This window comes from Elephantulus edwardii, unplaced genomic scaffold (assembly GCF_000299155.1).
Source record: "Elephantulus edwardii isolate Elephantulus edwardi_28Jun2011 unplaced genomic scaffold, EleEdw1.0 scaffold00260, whole genome shotgun sequence".
In the NCBI taxonomy this organism is placed as follows: domain Eukaryota; kingdom Metazoa; phylum Chordata; class Mammalia; order Macroscelidea; family Macroscelididae; genus Elephantulus; species Elephantulus edwardii.
This window is the reverse complement of record NW_006400010.1, coordinates 515,474-532,420: the sequence shown is the minus strand read 5'-3', so window position 1 is coordinate 532,420 and position 16,947 is coordinate 515,474. Positions and strand designations below refer to the sequence as shown.

At 46.3% G+C, this 16,947-nt stretch overlaps 1 protein-coding gene across 1 annotated transcript in view; it reads right to left on the bottom strand.

Moving 5' to 3' along the window:
* Positions 1 to 4,400: 4,400 nt before the first annotated feature.
* The window catches only part of ANKRD35 (ankyrin repeat domain 35), a 21,523-nt gene continuing 8,976 nt past the window's right edge, over positions 4,401 to 16,947 (bottom strand). Inside the window, exons 2-13 of the mRNA XM_006899517.1 lie at positions 15,974 to 16,104; positions 15,206 to 15,294; positions 14,816 to 14,880; positions 13,521 to 13,578; positions 13,262 to 13,332; positions 12,865 to 12,971; positions 11,735 to 11,919; positions 10,902 to 10,935; positions 8,735 to 10,736; positions 5,549 to 5,638; positions 5,234 to 5,299; positions 4,401 to 4,502 (exon numbers count right to left, since the gene is read on the bottom strand). Of these exons, the coding sequence (XP_006899579.1) occupies positions 4,440 to 4,502; positions 5,234 to 5,299; positions 5,549 to 5,638; positions 8,735 to 10,736; positions 10,902 to 10,935; positions 11,735 to 11,919; positions 12,865 to 12,971; positions 13,262 to 13,332; positions 13,521 to 13,578; positions 14,816 to 14,880; positions 15,206 to 15,294; positions 15,974 to 16,104 (2,961 nt within the window). The 3' untranslated portion in view covers positions 4,401 to 4,439. The remainder of the gene's footprint in view (positions 4,503 to 5,233; positions 5,300 to 5,548; positions 5,639 to 8,734; positions 10,737 to 10,901; positions 10,936 to 11,734; positions 11,920 to 12,864; positions 12,972 to 13,261; positions 13,333 to 13,520; positions 13,579 to 14,815; positions 14,881 to 15,205; positions 15,295 to 15,973; positions 16,105 to 16,947) is intronic.

The following is a 16,947-nucleotide window of genomic DNA, read 5'->3' as shown; positions in this document are numbered from 1 at the left end:
AAGACCAGATGAGTTGTGGGAGGATGTCAAAGGTATTATCCAGGAAGAATGCAAACGGTCATTACAAAGAAAGTCATATTACAAACTTTCGTTAAAATTAATATAAAAAAAATTCACACACACAAATAAAGCCCCAGAAGTTGATGGAATACAAATAACCACTGGACACCACATAAACCATAAAATTGAAGGTGCTGGTCTACCAATTGTTCCAAGTACTTGTTGAACTGGACCATGCCAACTACCTTGTGGATTGTATCCTGAAAAGATGTCCACCTTTTCCTGACACTCGGTTTCTTTATCCTTTGGTTCCTGCACTGTTGGAGACATCAAGAATTTGGGTGCTAAATCCCAACCACTCTTTCCATACATTTGAATCTTTATCAGGCCTATGCCCATTTTTGTTCCTGTTTTTGTTCTGTTCAGCTCTCTAGATCAAGTTACTATGATTAGTTTGTATTATCCAAAATGTTCACTATTTCTTGGGGAAAAGGTTTAACAAATGATTATTCAAAAGACTTTTAGGAGCGATGGATATAATTTTAATTATGGTAATGGTTTCACAAATTTATACATATGTAAAAATTTATCAAACTGTTCACTTTACAGATGTACAGTTTATGTCAGTTATCCTTCCATAAAGCTGTAGAAAATAAGAAAATCTGTCGACCTCAACTTTGGGTCCTAGTGATTTAGTGGAAGGATTTCCTTTTAAGTGAATTCTGTCATCTTACCACATACACATGGAACCAACTCAAAGTTGACCCTCCACTGGGTTTCTGAGGCTATAAATTCCAGAGGAGGGAATTGCCCATCTTCCTTCCAGGGAGTCATGGATGGATCTGAACTACCAGAGGCGTGGTCTTCGAGTTAACTCCCTATAAGACTAAGCCATCAGAACTCCCACAAAGTGAACTGTGGTTGTACACCATAGAATTGGAACCAAATCATATTGACCCTCCAGTGGGTTTTCAGAGAGTTAACTGCATGAGAGGAGATTGCTCATCCTTCTCCTGCAGAGCAGCTGGTGCATTTGAACCACATGCTTTTGGATTGGCAGAGCAATTCCTTACCATCTAGCCACAAAGTGAACTAAAGGTAATAAAGCCAAACATGGCTGCTGGATAACAGAAACCTGGGAACCCAGGCACCTGCACCTGACCCCATGACAGGAACTTTTTCTGTGTTGTTCTCATTGTATCGCCAGTACCTGACACACAGACTTTAAAAATATCTAATGAATAAATTAACCCAGCCAGGAGGGAGCCTGAAAACCAGGGTCAGACTGTGGGCAAAGACAGCATGAACCTCATCATGGTTCACCACCCTCATCTCACTTGCCCGTACACTTTTTATCTGAAGGCTGGAGGAGAAAGAGAAGCCTTAGCATAAATGGGAAGTTTGCCAAACAGCCCTGGAATAATGAAGAAAACATTACAGTTAGAATTACTTTGGGAGAGTTAAAAAAAAAATCTAGGTCTTGGAGTTATTGAGGCAGTTACAGTTCATGGGTTGTATACAGGGAAATGGTTAGAAGTATTTGTCTGCTAACCAGAAGGTCAGTGGTTCAAACCCAGAAGCCATTCTATAAGATGAGGCAGTCTGCTTCTATAAAGATTTATAACCTCGAAAACCCTGTAGGGACTGTTCTGCTCTGTCCTATAGGATCACTGTGAGCTGGAATCAGCTAGAAGGCAATAGATTTAAGGAGGAAAGTGTATAGCCTAGAACAGCGCCTCGAAAAGCTTGCTCTGAGTTGACATCGCTCGGCTCCCACAAACCAGCCATCCTGGGATCAGCTCCCCGAAGCCCCAAGGAAGCCGACAGTCTGACTTCTGTTACCAAAGCCATCTCCTAACTCATGCTTAGCCAGATTAACAAATTAGTATCTCCCCTCTTAGGATTTCTGCACTCTCTTCCCACCTGACATCCCATGAATGAAAGAAAACCCTTGACATTCTACAACAAAACCTACAACTGAGAGAAAGCAGGAAAGAGGACGTCCTGTACCCTTAATAAAAGCCCTTTAGCTCTTTTATGCTCTTCCTCGGTCAGCGGTTGCCCTCCCCTTCTGATTCGGTGTCTCTTCATTCTCCCAGCCTTCACTCAGTCCTACGCCCGCTCTCACAGACCCTGGAGCTGACGTAGCCCAGAGCTAGGACCTGGTGTACATTATCTCTACGATTTGTTTCCGATCCAAGCCCTGGAGCCAGTCCAGCCCCTGCATGTATGAGCAGCCTTTGATGGCAGCCTCTCCCCCACTTAGTTGTTGCCCCTCTTTTCCCTTTCCTTCTCCCGCCTTGTTTTCCTAAGGTTGTTTCTGGAAGGCTTCTAAGGGTTTGGTTGCTATTAGTATCTCCTTTTTTTTGCCAAACCGCTGCTGCCTGACCCTGCATAACCCAGTAGAGGGAGGGTTGAGAAAAAAAATAGGGAGGGTCAGTGCATAGGCTGGGGACCCAGCTGCGGAGAAAGCCCCTGCTCTGCGCTCTCCAGTCTGGTGGAAGAGCAGGAAGGGGAGGAGACCGAGCCAGGTGCCCAAGAGAGATACCTATGTTTTTCAGTCTGAGAACAGAACTGGAGGAAGAAACTACCTCTATTCCTCCAACTCTTTCTCAGGAATCTGGCTTTTTCTCCCCCTTTGCACCTGAGTAAGGAGCCAGAAGAATTTGGCTGCTAAAAGGTTAGTGAACGAGCACCTGGAGGTTGTGCCCTGCAGAGTAGTTGTGGCTTGGAATTGATGGTTGCTGTTGTATTCCAGTCGGAACCAACCCATAGCTGACTCTCCAGAGGGTTCTCAGAGACAGTTAATCACATGGGAGGAGATTGCCCATCTTTCTCCTGTGGAGCAGCAGGTGGGTTCGAACCGTGTGACTTCGATCTTGCAGCACAGCTTCTTACCACTAGGCCAGTGAGGATTTATTGTGGTTTGGTTTGGGATGGGGAGTGGAGGATGCTTTTTATTTGTTTCTTTGCACCTCAGGCACTGAGGATTGACTACATAAAATGCTCTCGAATCTAGACACACAAATTGACACATGAAAGAGTATTTTAGCTTGTACTTTGTGAAGAAAATCTGTCAATTTATTCTTCTTAGAAATGGTCATGGATTCAGGAGGCACAGGATAAAGAAAAGATTAGAGTTGTGTCTGTAAGAGAAAAAAATTGATGAAAAAAAAAAAGAGGGGGAGTCAATCCCAATTTTCACAGAGGGCTGTGGTTTTCAAACTTTGTGTGTTCATTAGTGTGATAAACAATTTTTTGTTTAGAATAATTTTTTTAAACAAAAACTCAGCTAGGGGAAAGGAATAGGAGTAGTAAGACTAGTGATTATTTCAGATATGTATACATAGGATTTTAAATATATTTTTTACTATGCATCATAGCTGATGATACCTGGTAGAAAAAACACATTTCAAAGTTGCTAATTTGTAGGACCATTTGTAATTTTAAAAGAAAAATAATGCTTCCTCCTGCCCTTTTTCTCATCAAGATAAAAACAAAAACAACAAAAAGCCATTAACACCCAGCACCATCCTGCCTCTGCTTTATTTTTTCAAAGGTCTTCCATCCCCATCTCCTTTGGTCCCATCCATGCTGCTTCTAGAGTTCAGATTCTCAGGTCTGGACCGCTTAACGTCAGGTGATGCCTTGCCCAAACACCAGGAGTGGCCAACCCATCATCCACCACAGCTGGGTGGAGCCTGTGGCAGCCAGGGATGCTCTTGTTCCCTGAAGGGAAAAATTCAAGGATGAAATGGACACATTTCCATATCGTCTGTCTTCCCCAGCCAAGGTCTTAAAGGGGATCTTATCTACTTGGACTGGAGAAGACCGCTATCTATGTAGGGTGGGAAGAGGAATAGGGGTTAACTTTTCCTTGACTGAATGGTGTGGAAGTGGTATCCTGGAATTCTCTTACCTTGAGATTAGTTTTGTGCAACTGTTCCCCCAACATTTATCTTTCACTAGCACCTCCCTACCATAGGCAATACGATACATGTGCCAACTACAATTCAGGGTGTTGCTGAATAAAGCAGATGGACACCTTGCCATATCCTGCACCAACCTTATGACTCCACCATGCTCAAGCTCAGTGTTGAATGTCGCTATATTAGTCCATCTCGTTGAGGGTCATTCTCATTTTGGCTGGCCATAAGAGTTACCCAACCCCTTGTTTTAGTATCCACCCCATCAGTGAGCCCTCTTCAGTCCACATGCACACCAATTCCTACTTCTACTAGTGGTTTCCCATATATCTTCTCCATTGACCTTACTTTAAATATTCCATACCTCATAGTACTCCCTATTGTCAGCCACCCAAAGGTTAAAAACAGACTCCAATTCCCTTGCTAAGTGTCTTTGCCCAAATTCCTTTCCTCAGCACTTTAATACACAACTCACAACAGAGAAATTCTGTATATCCCAGGGCCCAGGCTGCCTTACTCCTCCTGCATGCTGAGGATTCGCAATAAGATATTGTACACATCCTGTTCCATATAGCCCTGTAGGAGACAAAAGAGAGAAATAAAGGAGATGCAGAACAGGAAATGGGGCACCAGATGACGGGGAGATTTTGTGGTGTAAAGGCATGCTGGTGGTGTAGGCTGCTAACTGAGAGGTCAGCAGTTCAAATCCACCAGCCTCTTGATGGGAGAAAGATGAGGCGATCTGTTCTCAGTAAGATTTACAGCCTTGGAAACCCAGTAAAGGGTCATCATGAATCCTAATAACAGAGTTTTGGTTTTGTTTTTTTATTTACTATATGTCCTCACAACATTTAACTTTTCCATGACAGTTTTCTTATTTTGCAATGAAGGCAATGATATCTCCTTTTCAGATTCCTGTGAAGATTACAACTGTAATATGGAGAAAAACACCTGATGCACTACAGATATTGGACTCAATGATTATCATTATTCCTAATAAAGAAGCAAGTTATTCACCACTCCTTCCTTGCTGAAGGATAGGCTGGCTCTGGGTGAAAATGCTGAGAAGATGTTAAGGGGGAAGAACACAGCTTTATAGTGGGTCAGGAAATGAAAAAAGAAAAGGGCAAACACCTCTCCCCAAATACAGTTGTGCACAATTTCTCTTGAGATCCAGACACCTGATACTAGACATCTAAAGTCTAGCTGTCTGAGAAATGGTACCCAGATAAGAGGTGGCACCCCAAATGCCATGCCCCCGGGTCAGAGTTCTGTCTTTGCCTTCCCCCAAACTCCACCATATTCACCCGGGCAGCATTCAGCAAATGATTCCTGTAAGTGGAGATGATCTCTTCATGGTTCTTCTGGGAATCCTGAAAGTGAGAATCAATAAGAGGGCAAGTGCTCAGCTCTCCCACCCTCATGCAGACCCATAAGTATGAGGAACACCAAGGGGAAGAAACACAAGCCCAGATAAGCGCCCTTGGTGCTACCCTGGTGCAGCCCAGCCCACTGCCTAACTAGCCTTCAGGGGTCCAAGTCCCTCAATCTCTCCCACATACACATCACTGTCACTGTCCGACTCTTTCTCCAGCAGCATTTCCTTAAGTGCCAGAGCATACCTGCAGCTGTAGAGCAAGGCGAGTATTTTCTCCCCGAACTGCTAGAACCTCCTCCGAAAGCTGTTCCAGCTTCTTTAACAGTTCCTTGATCTGAAGCCAAAAGGGAAGAAAGGAAACAATGAGACTCTCGATTTCCCATCCCAAATCCCACCTACATTCTGGGTCATAATCAGCTTACTTGGATACTTTTTCTTTTTTTAATATGGAACACTTCATGAATTTGTGTGTCATTCTTGTGCAGGGGGCATGCTAATCTTCTCTATATTGTTCCAATTTTAATATTTGTGCTGCCGAAGCGACCGGCTTACATTGATACTATTATGTATTAATATTCCAAACAACTCTAAGGCAAGTATTATGAGCACTTTGTAGATAAGGAATTTGAGTTAAATAACGTGTCAAAATCAGGTAGCTAATAATAATGATTTGGTCCAAGATCTCTTTAACTCTAGGGTCCAAATTGTTTTTTAATAGGGTTTTTTATTTTAATAAAATTTTACAAAATAGTTAGGTTTTCATTCATTCATTGTTACACATTTTTACCCCTTCTTCCTCTCTTCCCCCTCCCCTAGTTCACTTTTTAAATAAATATTTGTTCTATTTTTGTACAGTTACATCCCTCCCTCTCCTCCCAGAGTCCTCTTTGCAATGCACCTCTTATTCTGGGCTGTTGTCACCTAATCATATATTCCTTTTAAACAGTCCTTTCCCTCATCTGTTCCAATGCAGTATTCATTATTTATGCCCTCTTTTCTTAGTTTCCCCCCCAACCCCCATGTCAATCCTGTTTTATAAGTGGTGTTATGCAGTATTCGCTCTTTTGTGACTGAGCTATTTCACTCAGCATCATGTCCTCCAGGCTCTCCCATGTTGTGTTATGTTTTGTAAGTTCATTATTTTCCAGTGTTGCATAGTATTCCATTGTGTGACTACACCATAGTTTTCCTATTCATTCATTTGTTGATGGGTACTTGGGTTGCCTTCATCTGTTTGCTATTGTGAATAGTGCAGCAATGAACATGGGTGTTAGGGTACAGATTCTAAACTGTAGACTAGATCCTAACCTACTTCTGGCTGCTGATCACTGAGGGAAATAAAGATAAGCCCATGTAATTTATGAGGTTAGGACACAAATAGAATGGTCACCAGCAGAGATAGCAACAATGGCAATAGGAATGACAACATTGTATTAAACGTTTGTCCTCTGCCAACCATGGTTCTGAGTAGTTTCAATGTAATATTTTAATTTAATCAATACTCCAAAACCCAAACCTATTACCATCAAGTTGATTCTGGCTCACAGTGGCCCTAAGGACAGAGGATCTGTCTCATAGGTTCTCCAAAGCTATAATCTTTAGAAAAGCATGCTGCTACATCCTTCTCCTATGGAGTAACTAGTGCTATAAACATTGAACCATTACAGTTAGCATCTCAGCCACTGTGCCACTACCATTTCTAATTCTCACAACAACCCTATCATTATCACTGCCATATAAAAGGTGAGAAAATGCAGGAGTCACAACACCAGCAAGGAAGAAGCAGCAGCTTCTGGGGCCAGAGATGCTTGTGCCTGTGAGACTGGGATCTACACAAGAGCAACTGCAGGCTCAGCAGAGCACAGCATGAGACAGAGCTGACTTGGACCGCTGCCCCATGGAGCCAGAGCCAGAAGCCTTCGAGCCAAGCTTGCTGGAGGACTGAGGGAAGACCCCATCAGAGGCAGCATTAAGGGGACTTTTTAAATTTTTTATTTACTTTTATTATCTTTTTTGTGTGTTCTGTCAAATCACATCTGACTGGTACAGGAGGAGAGATTGTCCTTCCTTCTCCAGCAGAGTATCTGGTGGATTTAAACTGCTCACCTCTGGGATTGCAGTGCAGCTTCTTGCCTGACCTAAGCTGTGAGGCTGACGGTCAGAGAACCTGCGACCATGCTTGAGAAGCTGTCTGGACTGAGGGATTGTAGCCTACTATCAACCTGCATTATGGCTTGTTAACTTCCCTAATAAACCCCATAATTGGGGGGGGGGGAATAGAAACTAGAGGTGTAGAGGTGCTAAATAACCTGCCTCAGATTGGACATTTTGCAATCGAAGTTCTGTTTTGGATCATTTCAGTCCACAAGGCACATTCCTAATCACTAAAATCTTATTTTCTTTTGCAGCATACATCTGCTTTCCTCTCTTTTTTCAATTCCTTGTAGCACAAACTTTCTTCTTTCTGTAATTAAACCCTTCCCACAAGGCTTCCTACTCTATAACATTCTTATAATTTTTATTCATCCTTTGCTACACAAAGGGAGCTCTAGTGGCTTGGCAGTAAGAAGCTGTGTTACAATTTCAAAGGCAAGCAGTTCAAATCCACCAGCTGTTCTGTGAGAGAAGGATGGGCAATCTCCTCCTGTGCAATTAATTGCCCCTGAAACCCTGCTGGAGGGTCAGCTATGGATTCCTTCCAACTCTACCGCACAACATGCTACATAAGTAAAATTTATACTCCTTACATTTTTAAATCATTTGGTTTGAACAGCCATACACATTTTAATAAGCACTCTGATGTCACAAATCTCAATTTTCACAGGTAGTTCTCCAGTTACTAAATTAATTTTAAGTTGATCATTTGGAATTCATAAACCATGACTAATAGGAAAATACTCTAAAAAGATTCACATTCACTTTCTGAGCAATCATTAGCGAACTCAGGTATCTGTCACAGTAGATGTTACTAGCAGAAATATTAGCGAATGGAAATCTCTTAGGAATAGACAGAATTCCCTCCGACTGAACTGAGAGAGGAGGAGAGGACCTAGTCTACTTATTGGCACATCAGTCCCGGAGTCACCTCCTGAGAAACTCAGCAACCCACCATACTATTAGTCCTTTCCCCAGGATAACACACTGTAGAAGTAAAAATGCTAATGATTCCCGAGTGATGCCTCTGAGCACTGCTTATGATCCCTGAGTCCCAAAATGTGGTGCCTAAGTCCCTTCTTTCCTATTTATACCTTATTCCACCTCCACGCTCAGCTTTAAGTTCCTCAGACCCAGGAGAATATAGAGTTGTCTTTGCAAATAACTGGCACTCAGCTGGGAGTGTTGATGGAACTAACAACAGGTGGGTTGAGGGCATGGACTCCCATGTGTGCAGACCCTCCCACAATATTCCCCGCCCGCCCAGCCGGCTCACCTTGGTCTCCTTGTCCCGGCAAGCCTCGATGAGATGCTCCATCTTCTCCTTCAGCAGCTCCGCGTTCTTCTCAAACTGCTCGGAGCGCCCGCGCATCTCGCCGGCCTGGCGCTCCTGCTCCGCCGCGCGCGCAGCCAGGTCCCCGCTCTTGCGGCGCTCGTCCGCCACGGCCTCCCGGAGCCGGGCCATTTCTCGGCAGGCCGTGTTATACTTCTCCAGCAGGGCCTTCAGCTCCTGGCCCCAAGCCTGGGCCTGGGCCACCAGGGAGCCCCGAGTTTTTTCGTGCTGCCGCAGGCTGGCCGCCTCGCGCGCCCTCAGTTCCGCCACTTCCTCGGTGGCTTGGTACAGCAGCTGCTTCAGCTTCCCGATCTCCTGGCTCTTCCCGCTCATCGTCGCCTGAACGGCTCGCAGCTCCTCCTCCAGCTTCCCCAGGTCTTGCTCCAGAGCGGCCACTTGAGGGGATGCTGAGACTGCTGAGGAGGTCTCTGACTCCCTGCGGAGGGCCGGGGTGCCCCGTAACTGCTGGTTTTCCTCCTCCAGGCGAGCCAGCAACTTCTGGGCCTCGCGGTGCCGGTCCACGAGCACGCTGATGCAGGCCCGCAGCTCCTCCAGGCGCTCGGCGGCTGTGCCCCCGGCACTCCCCTTGCCCACGAGGTCTGGGGGCAGGCAGTCCCACAGCCCTCGGAGGCCACTGCTCTGCGAGGCCAGGCGCTTCCGCAACTTCTCGGTGGCTTCCTTCTCCATGGCCAGCTCTTCCGTCAGCAGCCCCACACTCCTCCGCAGCTGTTGCAGCTGGACCTGCGCCTCTGGTTTGGGCACGAACTCCCCCTGTAACCTTTGGCTCAGGGACTGCAGCTCCCCCTGCAACCGCTGACGCTCGCGTCCCAGCTCCCCCAATTCCTCCAGCAAATTACTGTTGTTAAGTCTCAGCGCGGACACCTCCTTCTCCAGCTGTCCCTTTGGCAGAGCCCTTCCTGAAACATACTCCCCTCCAGGAGCTCCTAGAGGCTCACCCCGGGCCCCAGGGGCTTTCCCCTCCTTTTCATCCTCTTTGGTGATGGTTCCTGACGTTGCCTTTGGGGCTCCCTCTCTGGGCTTCTGGGCAGGGGCCTGGGGCTTCACCTGCAGTCCGGCCTTTGCTCTATCCAGCCTCACAAGCACCTGTTCCAACCTGGCCTCCATCTTCTCCCAGGCAGCTGCTGCAGCCTCAGCCCGCGGTGTCCCCAGGGCTCCTTCCAGGACTGGCCTGGTTAAAGCCCCACGGGCAGCATCCTTTTCTCGCCACACTGCTGCCAGCTCCTCCCGTAGTTGCAGCAGGAGCTGATCCATGGCTGCTGGGCCCACTGGTTCGGCCACTGTACTTCCTGGTTCAGCTCCTGGGGTCTGGGGTCTCTCTTGGTCAGCACACAGTTGGCCAACATGATCAGGATCCAGGGACTCACCCCCACTGGCGGTTACTTGCTGTCCTGTGGCCTTCCCAGTGGTCTCACCCTTCAGGCTTTGCAGTAGCTCCTGTTCTTGTTGAGACCTTGCATGGGCTTCGTGCTGGATTTCTCCTGTGACTGCATCCTGGGCCTTCCTGGGGATTGATGTTGAGTTTCCTGAGGCTGCCTGTTGTTGCTTTTTTAGCTTTTGTATGTGTTCAGCCAGCAGGTCTAGGGGACGCCCCTGCTCCATGCCATCCCCTCCAGGCCGGAGCCGAGAGCCTTGGCCTCCTGGAGCGCTGGGTTCTCGGGACAAGAGAAGGCCCAGCTCCTGCACCTGCTCGCGAATCTGGTTCTCCAGGCCCAGATAGGCTGCAGCCTGAGCCATACACTCTTCTGTCTTTCGCATCAACTCCCGCTCCAACTGAGAAACTTTCCTCTTCTCCTCATCATACTTCCACTTCCACTCCTCTGAACATGGCTCTTCATCCTCCTCCTCTTCCTGCTCCTCCTCCGGCTCTGCTCTCCACTGGTTCTTAGGTGGAGAGCCCACCTGGGGCTCGGGTGGAGATGCCTGCGTGAAAATAGAAGCAGCAAGGTAAATCATGCAAGTGACCTAGGACGTCCTTTCTCCTCAACTGTCTCAGTGCATAAAGGCCCACTGTCTGGGGGGGGTGTCTCATTAGGATAGCGAGGGTTCGTCAGAAGCAAAAGGAGGAAGCACTTGGGATCTTACCTGGGATGATGCAAGATCTGGATGTTGAACTAGTCCCTGGCCTAAAAATAAAGACATAAAGGAAACAAAAGATGAGGTGGTGTTAACTACTTGTAGCCTACACTTCATCTTCAGAGTTTCTCAGTGTAATCCCCCGCATCACATGTGACTTCCTGGTGCAGGAGATACCTGTGTTCCAATAGGTTTTTAACTGTGCAGAGACCTTGGTTCCCTACCCCAGAGGTGGACCAGTTCATTCTTTTCTCATTCCTTTCTATACTGGACACCTATTGGAAGTAGGAGTGGCATCCACTTTCTAAACAACATGCCTCTGGAAACTCTATGAACTTTGAGAAACAACAATAGTCATAGAAAGACTTCAGGTCTTTTGTTCATAGGGTTACTATGAGTTGTGCTTGACACGACTGCAATCAACAACAACAACACAACAACAATTATGACAAAGGCAATTACTCTTCTAGGCACTGGGGTCTCACTGTTGAAAAAAACAGAACTGGCCTGTGTTCTGACAGCTTTCCAGGCCAATAGAGAAGGTGAATGAGAGTGATCAGTAAATCACACACAAAGATGTACACTTACAACTAATCAGTGCTAGCGGTCGTACCGGCCAGAGTTGATGTCAGTGAGAGACAAAGCTGCTCTAAGGGATCTTGTGTTGATGCCTTCAGAAATTTGAGGTCATCCTCTATCAGGAGCAATAAATAAATAAATTCTCAACTAAGGTGACAATTATATGTCCTCTGGAATATGTCCATGGGAACAAGTGGGATTCTAAGAAACTTCTTTGATTCTAAGGTTGTAGAGGAGAAACTTGAAGTTACAAAAGGGAATCCGGTTTACCTCCCCGTCGCCTCCGGCTCATGGCCTGCTGTAGCAGCTTCCACAGCGCCGGGTCCTGCTTGCCCTGAGCATAATGCAAGGCATCATGGCCCGTGCTGTCCACGGCCCCTGCATCTGCTCCATGGCTCAGGAGCAGCCCAGCCACTTCAGCGCTGCCTTTCTCACAAGCCAGGATCAGAGCTGATCTGTGGGTTTAGGATAAAGTTGAGCTTTCCAATGTGATCCAGGAGTCCTTGCTCTAGAAATTCCACTCACAAGGTCAGCAGCGCTTGGTTGGTGGGATCAGGAGAACAGCAGACTAACACTAGCACTAGATGAGACCCCCCCCAAACCAAAAACCAAACTCATTGCCAATTGGTCAGTTCCAGCCCATAGCAACTCTATAAGGCAGAGCAGAACTTGCCTATGTGTTTCCAAGGCAGTAAACATTTATAGAGGCAGACAACCTCATCATCCTCCACAGAGTAACTGGTGGGTTTCAACCTTGGACCTGCCAATCAGCAGCCCAACACGTAAGGCACTGCAGCAATAGGGCTCTTGGATGACACCACAATTTTCAAAATGTATTCACTGGAGCCATAGTAATCTAGAAAGGTAGAGCTAACGAGGAAAGCTGTCTTCATTTGCTTTGTGTGTGTGTGTGTTTTAAAAAATACTGACTTATTTACAAAGTTTGAATACATTGTTTTTCACACCAGGTCTTTCCCATTTCCTTCATCGAGCCCCCCCCCATCAAATTGTGTGACCCTTTGATTAACATCCTCCCCCTCCCTGCCATCCCCATCCTCACCCATCTGGGATTCCACTGCTTAAAGGATAGCTTGAATACAAGCAAATTGTCAAAAGGTCCAGAGATATTGGATTTATTTTGGGTGTTGTCTATGCTAGGAGAATGGCAGTGACAACAACAACGACAACTGAAAAATAAGGTTCAGGAAAACTTCCTTGACTCCTCAAGGGGGAAACAGCAAAGCAGCACCCAGAGCTCTTCTGAATCGCCACTAGGAAGGAAGGAGGCTCCTAAGATCATAGATGTCATCACACCTTCTTCACTGCGCACGCTTTGCCCAGTGCCCTGTCTAAACTGATCAAGGCCTGAAAATTGGCATGGGAAGATGGAGAGGGCTCACTTGTCATCCTTGTCTGTGACATTAACTCGGGCACCTCTCTGCAGCAGCTGGGAGCAGATCGCCGCATGACCACCCAAAGATGCGATCATCAGGGGCGTCCGTCCATCCTGCAGAGATTGCGGAGAGGGGTTTCATGAGAAGGAAGAGAAAGCCAGGTTTTGTCACAATCCTACCAACTTCCCTCTCTCCACAAAAGAACTAGTTCCTAGGGCTAGATAATTCCTGTGACAGTGTCTAAAGATCTCTAGAACACAGGCCCAGCAGCCCCACTAAGGGAGGAAATCGAGAAGAGGTCGGAAGAGGATATAATGTCTAACTTTTGGTTACGAAATGGATCGATCGAGGCCACACAGAAAAGCCACATAGTGTGTTGCCCAAATAATGATTTGTCACTCACATTATCCAGGACGTCCAGGAAGGCTTCGTGGTCACACAGCAGGAGTACGCTGGAAGCGCAGCCAGAGGAGGCTGGGAGGGATTGAAGGATAATTGGGTTAAGGAGGAATCTGGAAGGACACTCACTCAGGTCAAGAACCGGCATCCTTCTGATCACTCCATCACTCCGGCCTGTCCTTCCACCAAATGTCATCAGTTTCTCCTCCTTCCCGTCCTAGAGCCTCCACAGCCCTGTTGGCAGCCATTTCCCCCGTACACACCTGCCCAGTGCAATGGACTACGGTTTTCTGCATCCACAGCATCTTCATTGGCACCATGCTGCAAAGAGTCACAAAGGGAAGCAGCATAGAGCGTGGTGTGAATGTCTTCATCCCACACACCCTGTGGGGTCATCAACTTTCATGTAATGTGGGGAGAAGGAGGAGGACCATGACACTAGAGAAGCCCAACTATGAGACCAGCCGAGCACATGCCTTACAGATTATGGTCAGCTCTAATTTTAGCCTCTGTTCCTAAACCTGGAGCTTAATAAAAAGCAAATTAATATCTTAGGGGGAAAAGACACTGGAGTCCATAACTAGTACCTCAGGTGTATAATCAGGGAAATAACTAGCTCAGTGGCCTATTGGCGTAATCTATGCCTTCCTATTTTTGAGGACTTAGTTATAGGCTGTCCACATGTCATTTCACACGTACATCTTTCCTCTGTGCTATTGAATCTGAAGCTCTTCAAAAGCAGACTATATGGTTTGGTTTAATTGGAAGACTTCAACTGCTCCTTCCAGGAAACCTACGTGGTGCATATGGTTAAGGGCTCAATTACTGACTGAAAGGTGGGAGATGCAACTCCACCCAGAGGTACCTCACAAGGCAGGGTTGGCAATCTGTCTTGATAACCCCATGAAGCAGGACTACTCAGCACACATGGGTGACCATGAATCAAAATTTCTCCACAGCAACAAACAATAACAATGACACTCTTTCCATCCACCCACCATCATAGCAGATGGCCTCTGCGGTATCTATGCAAATGGTGGAGCTCAGTATATGTGTACTGGCTGGCTGGCAAACAGTTGGCTTTGTGGTTTGCCCTCAAGGATAATATTTAGAACAGTGCCTGGCACATTCAGGTGCTGTCAGGTGCCACTGAATTGGATTCCAACTCATATTCTGAAAAAAACAACAATAAAAGAATTCTATATACAATAAAGAAGAAAATAATGTCTGATCCTGCACCATCCTCACTCACAATTGTTGGCTATGTTTGAATCCATTGTTTTGTCTCTGTGCCAATCTATCTCATTGAGGGTGTTTCCATTTTTCACGGACCTGTGTGAGGTCCCTCAATGAGATATACCAACACAGCAACTAAAAACAATCAACTCAAACATAGCAACAGTTGTGGAATAAATGTTCATGAAAATTATTACCAGCTCTCTTATTAGAGGCAAGAGGGGAACGTTCGGCCAAACCTGACTGTGAGACTACAGGACGAAGCTAGAAAACACTGGGCCCACTTCTCCTCACAGGCGTAGTACCACTGAGTTCCTTTTACCTGCAACAAGACCTTGACACACTGTGGTTGGCAGGAGATGGTGGCCAAGTGCAGGGCGGTGCTTCCTGAAAAGAGACAGAGAGGGAAAGAGTGAGGGTGGGTGGTTCCATGCATTCAGATGACTCACAGGGAGGGAAAGCAAGAGACGCACAGATAATCAGCAGATTAGAGAGACAGACTCTCAGCCACTTGGGGCCAGAAAATCCTGTTCTCCAATGCCGGTACTTGCAGTGCAGGAGGAAGCGGGGTGGGGTATGACTGACTTGCAGAGAGGGGAAATCCTGGAGGGATGTGGAGCAGGACTGACTGAGAAGACGATTGGGGGACTATAGTTGGAGCCTCCAGCTGGGGAGAAGCAAATAGGAAGGGCTAGCGATGCACCTTACTCACCATCCTCATTCTTGCTGTTGATGTCGGCCCCATTTGCGAGGAGTATAGTCAGACACTCTGTCAGGCCTTTGGAGGCGGCCAGATGAAACCTGCCGGAATCAGGTCCAAGAGGCAGAAGGATGAAGGGGCCAGGGAATGAGGGGAGAACAAGAATTTTCATTAGCTCTTCTCGCTATGCTCTCTAACTACAAAGCAAATTCTCTAAACAGAGTCTGACTTCTGATAAACTAAGAGGTAGCTGGAAGTGAAGACGGAAATAAAAGCTGCAGGTGTTAAGGGATCTCAGACCATCGAAGGGGGGTCATCTGCACAAGACCTTCAACAGAGCTGGAAGTGCTACAGAAAAAGATGTCTGGAGCAGAGAAGGCATCTGGACACGTGAAGACGGAGTTGGCAGAGATGAGAGTTCACATCACTCCCTCTAGTCATGCAATTCTCATGGCTACCACTTCATTCTTCATTTCCCATGCATTCCTTCCCACCTACTTGTGCAATGAAGAAATACTAGACTCTGTAATGTGTGTATTTGTTTACTATTTGCTTAGTGGGCTTCCTTGTAGTGTCAGTGTTGTGAGGTGGATGGAGGTCAGAGAGAATGTTTTACTCTCTCCTTTCGCTTTGACACAGATCCAAGATTTATTGATACACTTGCTGGCAAAGACAAGAGGGGCTCTGAAGTTGTAGGCATTCCCTGGTCCTAAATCATATTGGAGTTAGGGGTTCAAAGGGAAGTACATGGCAGAAGTGGAGTCAGGAGGACTTACTTACGGGGACTGGCCGTGCGAGTCTAGCTTGGTGGGACGGGCTGACTTCCTGGAGGCCAGGGCAGCCACGCGTCCCACGTCCCCCCGCTGCACTGCCTCCAGTAGCTTCTGGTCACGGCGGTTCCATTTCTCCACCTGGTCCAGAATCACAGATTGTAAGAACACAGGAGATGAAAAAAAAAATTTAAAAAAGAACACAGGGGATGAGAATAATATGGCGCAAAGATAGAGGGAGGTGGTTAGGATGCTAAGCAAAGCAAAGCAAACTGCTTGAAGTCCAAACTGCAAGTCACCTAGCAGAGATCACCCAGTCCTTTTTAGGTGGACCAGCTAAATAGTCACTAATTCTTAAGTCATCTATTGCCAGTTATTGTCAACCCTGGCCCGAAAAAATTAAAAATTATTTATAGGTACAACCACTCTGAAAGGTAGAGCTTGGTATTTCCTCAAAAAGCTGAACATAGAAATTCCATATGACCTACCTATTCCACTACTTAGAATGTACCCCAAGAAAATGAGAATTGATGCACAAATGGAGATTTGTACACCAATGTTCATAGGAACATTATTCACCATTGCAATGGAAACCGCCCAAATGTCCAACCACAATCAAATGGATTGAGAAATTGTGGTAATTCACACGATGGAATACTATGCAGCATGTACAAGCAATGATTTTGTAAATCACCACCTAATTTGGGAGGCACTGGGGAGTGTTATGCTAAGTGAACTAATTCAGTCCCATAAGGATAAATACTGTATAAAACCATTATTGTAAAACTAGTAAAATGTGTGTGAGCATCTAAGGGGGGAGCAGAGAAGTGAGTATTGGCAGAGGGGGGATAATCATAGGGTCACACAGTTTGATGGGTGGAGGGAAGGGTGGTTAAAGGAAATGAGGACAGTCCAGTGTGAAAAGCAGTGTATACAAAATTGAGCAAGTATTTACTTTTTTATCAGGAAGGGAAACTTTTTTTT